General features: G+C 38.9%; 2 protein-coding genes across 6 annotated transcripts in view; one reads left to right on the top strand and one right to left on the bottom strand.

Annotated features, from left to right (window-relative positions):
* Positions 1-17,219, top strand: part of LOC117572014 (potassium voltage-gated channel protein Shaker) — a 150,455-nt gene that overhangs the window by 2,926 nt on the left and 130,310 nt on the right. The gene's annotated exons all lie outside the window — the stretch shown is intronic.
* On the bottom strand, positions 11,390-17,151 carry LOC117572089 (uncharacterized). Of its 3 annotated transcripts, none has more exons than XM_034254689.2 (16): positions 16,899-17,151; positions 15,832-16,467; positions 14,554-14,696; positions 13,888-14,475; positions 13,681-13,818; positions 13,469-13,615; positions 13,285-13,413; positions 13,057-13,231; positions 12,883-13,001; positions 12,719-12,827; positions 12,562-12,653; positions 12,282-12,502; positions 12,120-12,216; positions 11,919-12,061; positions 11,617-11,853; positions 11,390-11,544 (listed from the first exon to the last, which is right to left on the bottom strand). In XM_034254689.2, exons 2-16 carry the CDS (start codon positions 16,371-16,373, stop codon positions 11,461-11,463), a joined length of 2,964 nt encoding a protein of 987 aa, XP_034110580.1. In that variant the 5' UTR covers positions 16,374-16,467; positions 16,899-17,151; the 3' UTR covers positions 11,390-11,460. The 3 variants fall into 3 exon arrangements, with proteins under 3 accessions (XP_034110580.1, XP_034110598.1, XP_051858413.1); XM_034254707.2 differs by having other exon boundaries at positions 12,883-12,998; XM_052002453.1 differs by having other exon boundaries at positions 13,888-14,472.

Here is a 17,219-nt window from a genome sequence, read left to right as displayed (position 1 = left end):
TTTGAGCTTCAAGTTGCGATTTTTGATGCTTACAATAATAACTACAGTATATGCCACTATTAAAAATGTTGTACTGACCAGATAATAATTAAAAATAATAAAAAAATAAATCATTTAATCATATATGCATGTATGTATAAATCATTTTATCATATATAGTATGTATGTCAAAAAAGTCTGTTGTTCCCACGTCTTCGTTGCTTTTGTTGGTCTATTTTGTACTCAATAGTATATTTTCACTACCAATTCTAGTCTTCGGTACATATCAGTATTTTTTGCTATACTGTTTTGGAATATTTTTAGAATATTACCGCACTATTTTGCCTTTATTGAAAATGAATAGCAGCATATATTGAATGTAGTACGTTATACCAAACAAAGTCTTCGGTATATTTGAGTATATTTGGTATATTTTTAGAATATTACCGTACTGCTTTGCTCTTATTGAAAGTGGGTGGCGGGTATCTTACAGTCGAGCACACTCGACTTACTTGTTGTTTTCATTACTTACTGCTTGGAATGTGGCAGCCACAAACTTAGCAGTCGCTTATGCCGCTCAATATTTTATATTAAATATATGGCGCTTATTAAAATTGTGTAAGCTCTGCTGTTGCTTGTATATTTTGCAGCCCACTCGTTGTCTCAAGTGGCCAATGAAACTGGCAACATTTGCTTGCTGCACTTCACTGTGCTGTTGCACGTTCATGTTGTGGCAAGCCGCCAGCCGCCAGCTGTCTCCTCAACTCCTCGACTCACCGCTCCTTGCTTATCTGCACAATTGTGTTCTTCACTTTATGTTTTTGTGCTTGCAACAAGTCAAGCGGCACATCAAATGAAGTTCGTTTGGCTTTGTGAAATCTAATGGCATATTTAATGTAATCTTTTTATAAACAAAAAAATATATAAATACATTTTTATTTTACTATATGAATTGAATATAACTTTAGAGCTAAAAAAGTCTTGAATTATGCTAACTTGAATAACTAACAATAATTCTATAAATTTACTATAAGATTGTTTTCACTGACTAGAATTTTAGAGCTCAACAAATTTTGGAGCAAGCTATTATTCACTATTTTGCAACATTTTTTCTACACGAATATACCTCGCTTTATTAGCGACAGTGCGGGAAATGCGGGAGTTATAATGAAAAGTGCTCGAAAGAGAATAGAATATAATAATTTCTTTTACTGCTGAAGTGGCCGTAGAAGCATCATCATGGTTATCACTTGAAGTGGGATTGAGGAAATTGTTCTGAGCACTCACTGTTCACTGGTTCTCAGTACTCCCATTGGGTTACCACTAACTTATACGAGTGACAATCAGCAGCAGCAGCAGCAGAAGCACGAGTTGCACAAATAAGAGCTGAAGTTGAAGCTGAAAATGCAGCTGAAGCAGCTCTTGTGTTGGATTTAGTTAAATTATACGAGTCCCTGGAAATGGATTTAGCTTAACCGCCTTAATGCCAAACCACAACGCACTAGACCAATTTTACAATTTGGAGTAGAAAATGTTTCACATTTGCTGTTTGTGGCGAAAGCAAAGCAAATGAATTTCTCATAGATAACTGTAAGATATATTTACAAGATATGCAGAAGACTCTGGGGAAAATATGCTCAACATTCAGTGCACAGATTTTCGAAATTAAAAAATAGTTATAATGTAAAAATGATATTTTAGTTATTACAATAAAACGTAGTTGTTAAATTTAAAAAAGGAAAATATATGATTTCAGTTATAGCTAATAAACGTTTGATATATGTATTTATGTGTCAGTTTTTGTTAAATAAATGAGAATATTCCTATGTAAGTGTGTTGTTGGAGTTGAAGTGTAAAATGTATAAAACATCTATGTTTTTATTGCGAGCAAATTGCGAAAGTGTGTTTGTTAAATTTGAAAGTAAAAAAATAAGTAAATGTTACTTACATTTATCATTTGGTTGTAATTTGTCTTCTGCATACTTTTTGCTGGTCAGGGAAAATGTGTTTAAAAGGCAACCAGCAACAGAAACAGCAACAGCAACAGCAACAACAACAACAACAACAATAGGATTGGACACATTTTATGCATAAGCACAACGAAGGTCAGAGAGGCTGACATAAAGGGTTAAGCAAGGGCCCAGGATAGAGCGAGAGAGAAGGGCTGGGGGAAAAACAAGAGGTTGCTTGTGGTGCGACCACTTAAAACATTGCACAGTGGTTTGGGTCACTTTCTATACCCGCTACCAGTAGGGTAGAAGGGTATTATCAATTTGTGCAAGCGGTATATGTACAAGTATGTTGCTTTGGTTGAGAATCTGGTATATTGATTACTCTGTGGAATACTTTGAATGTAGTGCTATATCGATATACGAAATGTAGCCTTCGGTATATTGTAGTATTCTTAGTTTTTTTTCAGAATAATACACTGTTGTGCTTTTGTTGAAAAAGTGTAGCGGTATATATTGAATGTTGTACTATATCGATAATCCAAATATAGCCTTTGGTATATTGTAAGGTTTCTGGTATATTTCTAGATTAATACCGTATGCTTTTGCTCCTATTGAAAATGGGTAGCGGTATATATTGAAGGTAGTACTCTATCGATATACCAAATATAGCTTTTGGTATATTGAGTATTTTTGGTATATTTTTTGGTACCGGTATCTCACAGTCGAGCACATTCGATTGTTGCTGGATGGTTTAGGCTTTACTTGTGCATTAGCTTCTCGCAGATCTTGCTTGCTTTCTTTCTGTGGGCTACACATAAAATTTCGTAGTTACTTTCTGGAGTGTGTTTGTGTGTGTGTGTATAGTAGTGTGTGCAACAGTTGAACATTTTCGAAATTTACATAAATTTTGTTACATTCCTGCGTTGACTATGACTGTGTGACTGTGACTACGACTACGACTACGACTGCGGCTGTGTGTTGTAGAGTAGGTAAACTTTGAATTTATAGAAATGTGCATGAAAGTTTTTCCATTTGCTTGGGCGTTGCCATTGCGAAGCGCCTTTTGCTTTCTTTGTGTGTTGTGTTGTGTGTTGATAGCTTCAAAGGCACGAGACTGGCATGTGCATATGAATATTTTATAAGCCTCTCATATATAGTGGTGTGTGTGTGTGTGTGTGTGTGTGTATGCGTTGCTGTTATTTATGCAAAGGGTCACCCAGTGGATGTGGCAGACGCAAGCGGCAACAGCAGCAGCACAAGAACTTGACGTGGTCGTAATATTTAACGCCAACGCTACGAAATACTTTGGACATGAATGCCACAGATACACAACAAACACACACACACAGACACACACATACAAAGAGTCACACACATGCAACAGCCACACTCAGTCAACTATTTTGCATTGAAATTGAAATGTCCGCAGCTTTTGTGCCCAATCATTGCGCATTGGTGTTGGCTTGAAAAGTAACACCAAGGTGTTGTGTGTGTGCTGGGGGAATAGTCGGAGGGTCTTTTAATGACTCTGACTTTAAAATTTACATAACATACAATGTTCTTCGAAACTCGATCAGCGATTGGATTCGAGTCATTTTAGTTTAAATTCGCCATGGGATAGCGAATACTTTAAACATTTCTTGTATGGAAAAGCAAACTACACTAATTGAGAGCCGTTTAGTGTCTCCAGTAACTAGATTGAAAATTCTTTAAGGTTGGCAATTAAACCTGTAACACGCTAAGACCATTGCAGCCAGACATAGTTAACATTTTCACTGTTGAAACACCTCGATAAAACATTGCCCTGATTCCGATTACACACGACACAAAGTATATAAGTACACAGGAAAACAAACTTACTGCAATAAAAGAAATCATTCTTGTATCATGCTGAAATGATAACATAAGAAGATTAAGTCTTTTATCAATATGCTGCAGTCTTGAGAGTTAAGAATATATTCTTATTTCAAGAGTGAAAATATATGAAAATTGTACCCAAAATAGCATTAGACAATCATTAAGCATTCTCCAATTTGGATTGTTTAAAATATATAAAAATCATCGTTTGTATATATTTGTTTGTATACCATATATTGTTTGATATTTACGAGTAGTTGCGTTTACACATTATGATATTAAACGGCATATAGCATTTCTATTGAGCTTATACTTATTTCTAATGGTATTTTTATACCCGCTACCCATAGGGTAGAAGTGTATTATAACTTTGTGCCGACAGGAAATGTATGTAACAGGTAGAAGGAGGCATCTCCGACCCTATAAAGTATATATATTCTTGATTAGCGTCAACAGCCGAGAAGATATAGCCATGTCCGTCTGTCCGTCCGTCCGTATGAACACGTAGATCTCAGAGACTATAAGAGATAGAGCTATAATTTTTTTTTCGACAGCATTTGTTATGTTTGCACGCAGATCAAGTTTGTTTCAAATTTTTTGCCCACTTCCGCCCCCGCAAATCAAAAAAATCGAATAACAAGCGTAATTTGGTATAGATTATAATTACTATAGTAGTTATGATTCCTGAAAATTTGGTTGCGATCAGATAAAAATTGTGGAAGTTGTTAAAGAAATACTTTTGTATGGGCAAAAACGCCTACTTACTAGGGGTCTTAGTTGCTTTGGCCGAATGCGGTACTATCGATATACCAAACATACCATTTGGTATATTTTTAGTATTTTTCAGCATATTCGGTATATATATATATATATATATATATATATATATATATATATAGAGTCGAGTACACTCGACTGTAGCTTTCTCACTTGTTATTTTATTAATTTTAAAAAGAACGAGAGTTGAATCGTAGAATCTTTAATGATTAATGCGGTAAAAGCGGTAATCCTAAAATTTACAGAAAGGAATTACACTACATTAGCTCAGAGAAGATAGAAATATCTTGTTTTAAGAAGCAGAAACGAATTTCTTGAATTTGAGAGATTTTAGAACTTTCTATGGTATATTTTTAATTTTTCAATTATAATTTCATGGTTCAAGTATTTTTATTGTACGATCAAAAGTTCTTAATTTTAAAAGTTTTTAATCAATAAATTTTCGATTTGGAATTCTTGTTTTTAAAATGGTTCTTTGTAAGATCGAAAATTTCTCTCTTTTATTCTAGTTTATAGAACGTAATTTTTTCTCTCTGTGTAGAATTTGCCTAGGTCTAAGGCTAGGGATCCCAGTGGGTTGGGTTTTGTTAAGAGATATGGTAAGCGAGTGATTCGTGCTTGGCCAATGCCATTTACATTCAGTTGCTGTTGTTAAGCATTTCACTTGTCTAATTGCCGGTCATTTGTTAGGGAGGCAAGTTGTGCTGACTCCGACTGCGACTGCGACTGCGACTCCGTCTCCATCTCCATCTCCGCCTCTGACTACAACTTAGCTGGTTCTTCCGGCTATGCTTATCGATGCTTGGAGGCGCAACACGCAAAGCGCAACGTTTTTTGGCGAGTTAGCAACGTTTCGTATCGTGGTAGCATTGTGGCAAATCATTTTTCATTTGCCTGTTGAAATTCGCAACACTTTGTCTGCGGCAGATAGCTAAAGCAGAGCAGGGCATGGGGATGGGGATGTGAATGGTGAAGAGAGGGGGTCGGTGTAGCGGGTGTTCCATTGAACTTCGCTCAAGCGAAATTAATGAGCGCATAAGCGCCTCAATGGCCATAACACGCGTCGAGGGGCGTCCACTGAAGTGCACTAAAGCGAACCACTGAGAAGCGAGAAAAGAGTGGTGGGAGGGGGGAGTGTGCTGAGTGCAGCGGAGTAAGGGCTGCTATATATATATATATATATATATATATCTCTGAATGTGTGTGTGCTGGTCATTTGGCATTTTAATGGCGGTCATAAAAAGCAAAGTGTCAATGCGAAGCGATTCAAAATGTCGCCAAAAAGCAAAACAAAAACAACAAAAGCCAACAAAAAGAAACAACTTGGCTAACATTTCAATTGGCGCAGCCATAAAAAAAATACAAAAAAATAAAACAAAATCAACAAAAAAAAAGTACAAAATACGAGAGAACTAGAAGCAGTAGCTGAACATTTCACTTTGATTTCGTGTGTGGGGTAACCAAGCAAAATGAATGAGGACCCACAGAAAACACAACCGAAATACAGAAAACACACACACACACACTCACTGACGCACACATACACACACACTCGAACATTCACAAAAGAAGCGCAAAAAATGTGAAGATGGAAAAAAAAGAAAAAATTGGCAGCACTCAATTAACGCATTTAAAAGTACAATGAAGGGCAGCAGCTGCTACCCGTCCCTGCCACACCCCTCCCCCCATACCGGCTCTTGCCAGCCTCCTTGGCCATTGTGTAGGCTGCACTTGGCCGAGTGTTGAGACCAAACTGTTGGAGCAAGTTCCCGCTCTCGCTCTCACTCTCTCTGTCTAACTGTGTGTGTTTATTTTTGAGGCATGACAATCGTTGCTTCTGCTGCTTCTGCTTTTGTTGGTTGGCATTGTGCGCCTGCAGCTTTTGTTTGTGGCACGCAGCAAACGCCTGGCATCAGCATCAGCAACACCAACAGCAGCAGCATCAACCTGCCCCATTGTCTGCCAAACAATGCAGCACCATGTGAATGACTATAACTACAACTACAACTACAACTACTATTACTATGACTGCGATTGCAATTGCGATTGCAACTCGCTGTAAAGTTGCCACGTCAAATGGGGCAGCATGTGTGCATAAATACTGCAAGTGGCAGGGCCGCAACAGAAAAAAACCCCGCTTGGAGCATTATAATCAATCAATCAATCAATCAATCATTCAGTTTAGGACAACATCTGAAATGAGAGTGTATAAGTTTTATCTAAACTGATACACTGAAGTTCAAAAGTAAATCTTAAAATGAAGTCAATGCATCTTGATTTTATTATTACATATTACATATTATTATTATTATTATTATTTTTACTACTATTACTATTACTATTACTACTATTAATATTATTATTATTATTATTATTATTATTATTATTATTATTATTATTATTATTATTATTATTATTATTATTATTATTATTTATTATTATTATTATTATTATTATTATTATTATTATTATTATTATTATTATTATTATTATTATTATTATTATTATTATTATTATTATTATTATTATTATTATTATTATTATTATTATTATTACTTGACACTGATATAATATATATATAAATATACTGAAATAAACTTTGAGTTTTTTTCTTCAAGTAGTTTTAAGCATTGCAATGCAACTAAATCGTGCAGATTTGTGCTGAAAACTTTACTTTATTTTTGACACGAAATGTGATTGGTTTTCGTTTGAACGTGAAAGAGAATTTGTAATCTGGCTGGCAAAAGTCGTGTGCTTTGGTTCGATGGTTTAACAGTAAACAGTTTTTGCTTGTTTCGCAGTTTCGCAGCATTAATATTTGAGCAGCTTCGCTTCATGGTTCTTCTTCGGTTCAGAGGTGCCTAAAACACAAAAAAAAAAAAAAAAACAAAATCACAACAGAAAAAAGAAGAAAAAGCGTCGCAACTCTGCTGAGAGACTTGCAGTCTGGCTGCCGCAATTTGCATAATAAAACCAATTGTCTCAACGTGGCTAAAAGTGCAAAAGCGCTTCTCACACAACACAGCAGTTGCCTTTTGCAATCTTTTTTGTGTCATTTAAATATGCTTTGCTGTAATTGCTGGCAGAGAACTGCCTTTGAAAGCCTCCGTTATGTAAATCGATATAACCTGCCACAGAGAAGGGAGAAGATTGTGGATGGAGGGTTACATTTAAGTGAGCTGACACGCCCACGTGTTAGACTCTGTCAGCGCCTGCCGCCCACAAGCTGCGAGTGCAAAGTCGAGTCCATCATGGGAAATAATTTAACGCATCGACAGTTTGGCATATTTGCTATTTGCTGTGTGGTTGTCGTCCTCATTGTAATTGCTGTCGTTTTGTTTGCATGCCATTTACTTCTATTACTGCTACGAAACCGAGTGAAGTCAAGTTGTTGCTGTTCAAAATTTAAATAACACTTGCCAATGTTTTCTTTATTTTTTTCTTTTTTTGTCAAGTGCTCAACCCTTTCGGCAATTGAAACCGATAATTGAGCAGAAAGCTAAAGCGAAGTAGAGTGGAGTGGAATGGAGACTGTGGTCAGCTGGCAGCAGCTGAAGCATAACAATTGTTTGTTGAGTCGAACGGAGGATTGGTGGGGTGGCAAAAGTGAAAGTAAAGTGAAAGTAACTGCCAAATATGCTTGGTGCTAAACAGCTGTTTCTGATCCCGTAACAACAACTCGGCTCCCTCCTTTCAACCTCACTCCCAACTACTCGTCTGGCCTTTATATACTCCCTCTCTCACTCGCGCAGACTTTTGGCAATTTGACAACGGCGCATTATCCTTACAAATGGCTGTCCAACAGCAGCTGTGCCAGCCCTAACAACAACAACAACAACAACAACCATTCACACACTCTCTCTCTCTCTCTCTGTAAAAAAGATGAAAAATGATATGAAACGAACTTGAACGGGGACCAAAGGGCAGGTTCAAGGGGTTCGTGTCAAGCTGCTTTTGTTTGGCATTTTGCCAAATTTTCGTGTAATATTTAAAATGGCATAAATCAAAATAACACTAGCACATGAACGCTTCGCTTTCGCTCGCTCTCGCTCTTGCACACGGTAAATGCCAAATTAATTGCACCCAAAATGGATGCCAGATGGTGCTTAATTAGAATGTGATTGAACGCTGATTGACTACATAGTAATCTAAGGTGTGTCTGGTGTGAGAAGAGGGGGAGGAGGGGTAAACTGTAAATTGCCAACGCAACTGTGAAAAATTGAAACTGTCACCTAAACTAAATTTTAATCGGTTTTTCTGTTTTTGCATTCTCGCAAATCGATATCATAATTACGATGAAGATTTATGAGATTTTCGGAAGGGTTCCGCGTTACTATTTATTTTCTATTAGAAGGGGTACTGGTAAAATAGATAATCGATGAGTTCGAAGCAGCTGCTGTGTGTGACACAAAAGGCCAAAGGTGGCCAATGTGATGTTTTGAGAGATGGTACAATAATTACTATCTAAAGGAATAGAAAAGTACTGAAGTATCTATTATCTATTATCTATTATCTATTATCTATTATCTATTATCTATTATCTATTATCTATTATCTATTATCTATTATCTATTATCTATTATCTATTATCTATTATCTATTATCTATTATCTATTATCTATTATCTATTATCTATTATCTATTATCTATTATCTATTATCTATTATCTATTATCTATTATCTATTATCTATTATCTATTATCTATTATCTATTATCTATTATCTATTATCTATTATCTATTATCTATTATCTATTATCTATTATCTATTATCTATTATCTATTATCTATTATCTATTATCTATTATCTATTATCTATTATCTATTATCTATTATCTATTATCTATTATCTATTATCTATTATCTATTATCTATTATCTATTATCTATTATCTATTATCTATTATCTATTATCTATTATCTATTATCTATTATCTATTATCTATTATCTATTATCTATTATCTATTATCTATTATCTATTATCTATTATCTATTATCTATTATCTATTATCTATTATCTATTATCTATTATCTATTATCTATTATCTATTATCTATTATCTATTATCTATTATCTATTATCTATTATCTATTATCTATTATCTATTATCTATTATCTATTATCTATTATCTATTTTCTATTTTCTATTTTCTATTATCTATTATTGGCATTTGACTGTTGCATTCTGAATTCGTCAATTGGCAATGCGATCTGCATGTGCAGCATTGATTACCAAAAGCTGAATGGAATTTGCAAAAGAAAACATTTTGGCAGGCAAACGAGAAAAACAGTTTCGAAATTTCGTCGACAATTACAAAGGCAAACAAGTGGCATAGTTTCAACCGAAATCGGGGTGAAAACGGGAATAGGGCTGGGCAAAACATGCAAATTGTCAAATATGCAATGCGAGAGGAAGAGCGCAGAGAGGGAGACGAAATCATCAAATGAAAGTAGCACACGCATGCAGCAAATGTCGAATGGAATTGAAATGTGACAGGACGGAACGGGATTTGCTAGGACAAGTGGAAGGTAAGGGAAGTGAGGGACGCAATCGTGCTGCGTGTGGGCGCAAAAGCACAAAGCAATCAAATGTGTCTAGCTGGAGGCATGGGAAAGAAGTCAGAGAGTCAGAAACACAGTGTGAGAGTTCGAGGGTGACAATTCGCTGGTTGCCCATGGTGACTGTCAGAGACAACGAAATGCTTTTGATGCTGATGAGAGTATTGCATATTGATAGGCTGTCAATCAGTCAGTCAGTCAGTCAATCAGTTGGTCCAGCAACCAGTCAGTCAACCAGAGAGCCAGTTAATCAGTCAGTCAGTGAGTCATTCAATTAGCCAGTCAGTTAGTCGCGTTAGTCATAAGGCCAAAAAGCTTTTAGCACAGTTGCAGTTAGAAGCCAAAAAGCCCAAAGCAGAGTTCCTCCATCTGTCTCTCTTTCTCTTTGGCCCTGTTTCCGCTGGCTGCCACTAAATGTTGCTGCAACTGAACTTGTTGCTGCCATTTTCCGCTCTCTCAGCTTCAGCAGTAGCAGCAGCCGTATACACATAATTGATGAAGCAGACGGGGATAATGTCAACATTATCGCAGCTAATTGCAGACAGCATCGCCAAGGAATACATTTTGAGAAACGGAAGCATTCGCTTCAGCTCATTAGGGTCAACTTTCGTACGCTAACAGAATACGCAAAGTTTTACATTTCCCTTTCTTTTTTTCAATTTTTGGCACTGCTGCATTCCATCAAGTTTGGCAACAATTAACTTTTTTTGCAGTTTGCCATTTCTAGGCAAACAATTAGCCAGGAATTTACGAGGGTTTTTTTTTAGCATTTTAATTAGATTTTACTAACCATTTAATCTTTAAAATTATTATGATAGCATTTTATGGCAGTTCAAGAAACTGCCATTTGTTAGCAGAGTTATTCTCCGACGTTTTTTACGACTGTCAAAAACTATTTTTAGTTTTTATTTTGGGTGCATGACAAAGTCAAAGTTAAATGATAAGCTGGAGGTTGTTTTCATTAAAATTTGAGAGCTGCTCCCAAAGATATAAATAATTGCGACGTTTGTTATTTGTTATTTGCATTGGCAATTATGAGCCCTTCTTAAGTTGTGATATTTGTTATTTGTCTTTGGTGACCGCAGTTTGTTTGTTTGTTGTCACAAATTAATTGTTCGCACCTACGAATTTATTACGATTGCACTAACAATTATGAAGCGCATAATAGAATCGGAAATTTGCTGCTAATATTTGAGCATGTGCCCAGTCCAAAGGCTAACTATGCGAATAGTAAATGCTTTAATAAAATGATTTAGTTTCTTTGTTGTGGTAAAAAAAAGAACAGTTTATATTTATATATTCATACTATAGATATGGTAAAACATTTCGTGTTTCTATTACATATTATCTGTAGCCAAACGATGTTCATTGTAGCGTATAGGATATGTGAGTGCATTGCCCTTGTCCCAGGAGTAAAGTTCCTGAAAATAGCAAAGCAACTTCAATAAAGAACTCCTTCTCATCATATAGTATGATGGAGAAATCAAACTTACCACTGTGAGAGGATTGTAGCCAACTGTTGTGGTATAGCTAAAGGGATTCGAGAAGGGTAAATTGGCATTGAGCAGTTTACCCTTGTACAGATCGACGACATATCGTATCTGAGTATTTTTATCGGTGCCCGAATCGATGGCATACAAATTGCCACAGACGATAAACATTTCGCCAAACTGCTTGTGATCGAGTGTGATATTGAAATTGAACTGCATGCGCAGTGTCTCTGAATCCAGCTGAAAGCAAGGATACATTCGTTAGTAGATTACATCACATTAAAAGTGACTTATCAAACACTTACTTTGGCCACCAGAGTGTTGTTCGAGTCGTATGTACTGTAGATGACCCAGAGACCAACCTCGTCCACATTAAAGTCCATGTAATTGTGATCGGTGGCGTAGAGTCGATTGCCAGCAGCGACTCCAGCGTAGGGCAATTGAAAGGCTGTTTAAGAAAGTCAAATATACATTCTATTTATTTTTGAGAAATACTTCGTATTTACTTGTCTTCTTGGAGGTTGTCAAATCCAGTTTGACAACCAAATCGGTGTTCTTCTGATGGTAATAGAATGAACCATTGTACACCACATGCGCATTGCCCTGCAAAAAAAAGATCAAATCAAATAATATCAATTCATTACTGCGAAATGAGTTATATTGCTCACCTGAAATCCTTCGGTTATTTCGTACTTGTGCCTGGGCACACTGTTCATGCGATACTGTATGCGTGTGGAGAACTCAAACAGATTGTAGGCATCATTCTCATTGGTGACAAACGTTTTCTCTCGATCAATGTCTCGGGGGGCAGCATCGCGTAGCCACGAGCCAAACTTTTCGTTGACCACCTTATGGAACACTGGCTTGCCCACAGCATACAAATAGCAGTCTACAGCGAGTGAGGGAGTCTTAGATTTTAATGGAATTCTATTCGAATTAGCGACTTACTCTTCGCACGCTTTGGCAGTCCGGGATAGCTGAGATTGCCCGTCGGTTGTATCTCGAAATTGTTTAAAATAGAATCCTTGCACTGATACAAGCTAAATGAAATTAAATACATTTGTTATTAAGTAAGTTTGAATAGAGTCTAGTCTAGTCTATCTACCTTGGGTCGGGACACTGATCACAGACTGGACATTCGCTTTCGGGTGGTCGCTGGCCATAGACCTTGACATTGTTGCCCACATAGGGCGTCTCGCTGTTGGGATCCTGAGCTGTAAATGCAGCAGTCGTATAATATATATCACATACATAAAGTATGTGACTTACGTGCAATCTCAAAGTTAACCATGGTAGCATTGAGCTCGTTGCGTGCCACACAGTGATAGTAGCCAAAGTCGTCCTTGCGCAAGTTGATGATAGTCAAACGCATCGAGGTCTTGAAACTGCTAAACGAACTTGCTGAGCATAGAGAGCGAGAATGTTTGGAGACTCTAGACTCACCCATCTGGATAGGATTCGATGCGATACTTGTCGCTGGGATCAAGTATCTTGCCATCGTAGGCACGCTCCCAGTAGCGTATAGCCTCGGGGAAGGCTTCCACCTGACACTCCAAGGTGGCACTACTCTGATACTCCGCATAGATCATTTGCCGATAAACCGAGATCATTGGCGCAACTGTCCAAAGAGCGGAATTAACACAAGCCAGTCAAAAGATTGCATTTACTTACAGTGCACTTCGACCAGGAAAGTGGCATTGGCCACTGGGGGAATGCCGTTGTTGGCATGACACGTGTAGGCGGCCATTTGATGGCGCGTGATGTTCGTGAACTTGATGAACTGACCGCTAATCGAGCTCACTGTTAAACAGGAAAGTTGTCTTAAATAAATATTTTCTTGGCTACTCTCACTCACTTTCAATGCCATTAACATTTATGGTGCGTCCATCGTCGCGTCGCCATTCGATCTGCGGCTGTGGATTACCTGTTGCCGAGCAGCTCATGTTCAGGGTTTTACCCTCCTCGACTATGACGCTGCGTCGGAAGTTGGGTGACATCAAGTCTGAGAATAGACAACAACAACAAACTAAATAATTGAACACACAACGCCTCGCAACACTCACTCACCTGTTATGGAGGGCGGTATAAGCAGGTCGCTGGTGGCGCTGCCATTGGGATACTGCATCTTCCAGGTATTGACGCCAGGTATGCCAGGTGTGCCATTGGTGCCTGGCTTGCCCGGACGTCCGCGTGGCCCAGCAATACCTACATAGAGAGGAGAATATTACTATATTTTCGATTCGTAGAAGATCTTTTGAGATTGCGGTCACTCACCCTTCAGTCCACGCTCGCCGGGCGGACCTTGTGCTCCCTTTGGCCCCGTTATGGACATGCCATCCTTGCCGTCCTTGCCATGCATACCATCCTTGCCATCACGTCCCGCCAGCCCGTTCTTGCCATCGGCACCCGCTCGTCCCGGCACACCGTCCAAGCCTGGTTCACCGGGCACACCGTCTCGCCCATCCAATCCGGCTCGCCCAATGCCGCCGGCGTCTCCCTTGGGTCCGCGCGGCCCGGTGGCACCCAGTTGACCCACACCATCGACCCCGGGTGCACCGGGTAGTCCCACATCACCGCGATTGCCCTTGGGACCGGGTATGCCGGGCAGACCCGGATTACCGGTGGGTCCTTTGGGTCCGACGGCGCCCTGGGGACCTTGTGGTGCGGGCGGGCAATAGTCCTGGGTGCCCTTGCAGAAGCCGGTGATAATCTTCTCGGGCACACGGCAATAGGTGTTCAGATAGATCCATTCATCGCCGCCTGGCGCCGCGCCCTTGAGACCGGTTCGTTTGCGTATCTCGGTGTCCTGCTCCTCGAGCGCCTTGCGATGATTTGGATTGAAGAATTCAATCAGTGGATCTGCTGCAAGTGTAGGTGGCAAGGAGGTAAATCATTAGTTAAAGAGACTAACTTAGAGGCGCTGTGTTATGTGATGCTTGCCGTGCATGGAGGCGGGCGAGGAGGAGGCGATGTCCCTGCGGATGCGTTTCACATTCGGCAAATGGCTCAGGAAATTGTCGTTCAATTTGCGCTCGTTGCGCACCACGCTCAGTCCCAAGCTGCTCGGCTGCACGGTGGTTGTGCTATGATGGCAAACACAAAACAATTAATTAGCACTAGTTTGGCTTGTAGGGTTTTTGCGCCAAAGACTCAAACTCTTTTGCAAGGAAGTTATTTTAGTGAAGGTAAGGTAAGAAATGTGTACAGGAAAGTTATTTTAATGGGTATTAAATTAACAGATATTGAGACTATAGCAACGAAGTTGGGTTGCTCATTAAAGTATTACGTGATACACCTGACTACAAGGAAGTTATTTCTGTGAAGTATTAAAGGATATTGATAAGTGTGAGTGTTATTCTCGTTGGTCAGATTGTCTCAATTTATTTTTGAGTATTGCCAATTTTTAGTTTAAATGAAATTTAAAAAGAAATACATTCTAATAGAAATATGAAAGCAATAAGCTAATTTAACTAAAACTACCATCAACTACCTTTTCGAATTGGATCAGGATCTGAAAAGATTTGAAGCTAATGAATGGGACTCACGAACTTATACTTCGTTCAATTGAAACTCCACAACAGAACTATTTCACAGAAATTATCTACTTTATTTAAGTAGGTTTCAAATGATTTTTGAGAGATTCAAATTTATAATATATCTGCTCTTATTAAGTCGGTTAATAGTTGATTACTAAGACCTAAGCTGTAACTGAGACTTGCAGTAGATTTAAAAAAAAAAAAAAAAGGAAAAGGCTGAATCTTAAAATGTTATGTTAAAGAAGGATATATGAAAGTTATTGCTTTGAATTGCTGCTACTAAATAACTAAATTGTAAAATGAATATTTAGCATCTATAAACTACGACTTTTAATAGTTCGAGCACTGAAACTGGAATTAGTTTCAAATTTAAATTAAAAGTCAGTAACTGAGAATTGAATCGAACTCGAAATAGCTCAGCAAATTTCAGTGAGACAGCAGAACGGACTTTTGAAGCTACTCTAACTAATGCTGTTAATTGTTCTAGGAGCTAGGAACTAGTTTCAAAGACATATTAAAAGATCGCAACTGATTTCAAAGTTAAGTTTTCTTTGAACCGAAAATTCGTTTTTGTAGCCACGCCAACTAAACCTGTTAATTGTTGGGGAACTAAACACGGAACTAGTTTCACAAATATACAGTGAACAGATCGACAGCTGACAGATCGAGGACTCGTGCTTACCTCATGTCCATGGGATAATCGCGCTCCATAATCTGGGTGACCATCGTGCGCAACACCTGCTCCGATCGAAGCAGTTCGCTGTGGAACTGTGCGTGAAAGGCCCGCTGATTGAGGAGCGTGGACAACGTCGGCGACTCCTGCGCGGCCTGACTGTGCGTATAGAAGAGCATGGCGAGGGTGGCCAGCATTAGTGTGAGGGCGCCCAGATAGATGTAGACGAGGACGAGGGAGGTGCGCACCATTGGCAATGCCATTGGCATTTGCATAGATGATGGCTTATTGATGCAGTTGCAGTCACATCTGCAGGGCGGCTCATCGTTGCCTTGTTGTGGTTGTGGTTCTTGTTGTGGTTGTTGTATGTGCTGGCAACTCTCGCATTTATGCCCAAGAGATGTTGTTGTTGTTGTTGTGGCTGTCGCTGTCATATTGGCCACCAGCTGCGTTGTGGAATCTGTTCTCTCCGGGGATGGCTGCGAGCAGGAAGCTTGCTCATCGCGCCGCCTCTTTGAGTTGTGGAGACTTTGATTAACCGCCAGAAACATGCTTTGAAGGCGCAACACTCTGTGTGCCACCTGTTCGACAGCTCAATTGATCAAGCGCTCTTGATTTATGGCGCACAAGTGCAGGCGCAGCGAGCTACAGATGAAATGAAAGGGAAATCGAAAATGGAAATGGGAATGGAAATCGCGATATCAAAATCAAAATAAAGTGAGCTCTTATTTTTAGAAAATTCAAGTGGGCGCTCACGCTCGCTCGCTTGCTTTCTGTGCTTTCTGTGCTTTCTGTGCTTTCTGTGTGATGTGTGCGCTGTGTTCGCTTGACTCTTCGTGTGTTTGATGTTCGCACTAGCAATGATTAAATAAATATGCTTTATATTCCAGACGTCAAACCCGCCCCCTTTATATACCCTTTATACACACACACACACACACACACGAAAGTTGTGAAAGGAAAACAAACGCGAGTCAATAGAAGAAAAGTCATTTGCGTTGTTAATTTCCTCATCACGTTGTCAACAAGCTGTCTGGGATCTCAATTTCTACATCAAATTAATAATTTCTACATACGTGTTTTTTTGTTTGTTTGTTTATTTGTTGATTTCTACATCAATCCAAGCGATGCCGATGCGTTGCGTTGTGTTGCGATTCCGTTGCGATTTGCGATGCGTTCAACAACTTTTCCACACTCACTGGCCACACTGTGTGGACACAGAAAGTGAGAGCCAGAGAGAGCGGAGAGTGCGTGTGTGTGTGAGTGTGTGCGAGAGCGTGAGCGTGAGAGAGTGAGAGTGAGAGACTGTCAACCCGAACGCGTTGGCGTCTAATTTCCGACTAAACTTTGCTGTGCGACACTTTTCCATAGCGGCCGCTTCTTTCGCCGGCATTTCA

The sequence above is a fragment of the Drosophila albomicans genome, chromosome X (assembly GCF_009650485.2).
Source record: "Drosophila albomicans strain 15112-1751.03 chromosome X, ASM965048v2, whole genome shotgun sequence".
NCBI lineage: Eukaryota > Metazoa > Arthropoda > Insecta > Diptera > Drosophilidae > Drosophila > Drosophila albomicans.
Note: the sequence above shows the minus strand (reverse complement) of the source record. Positions and strands in the feature narration are given on the sequence as shown.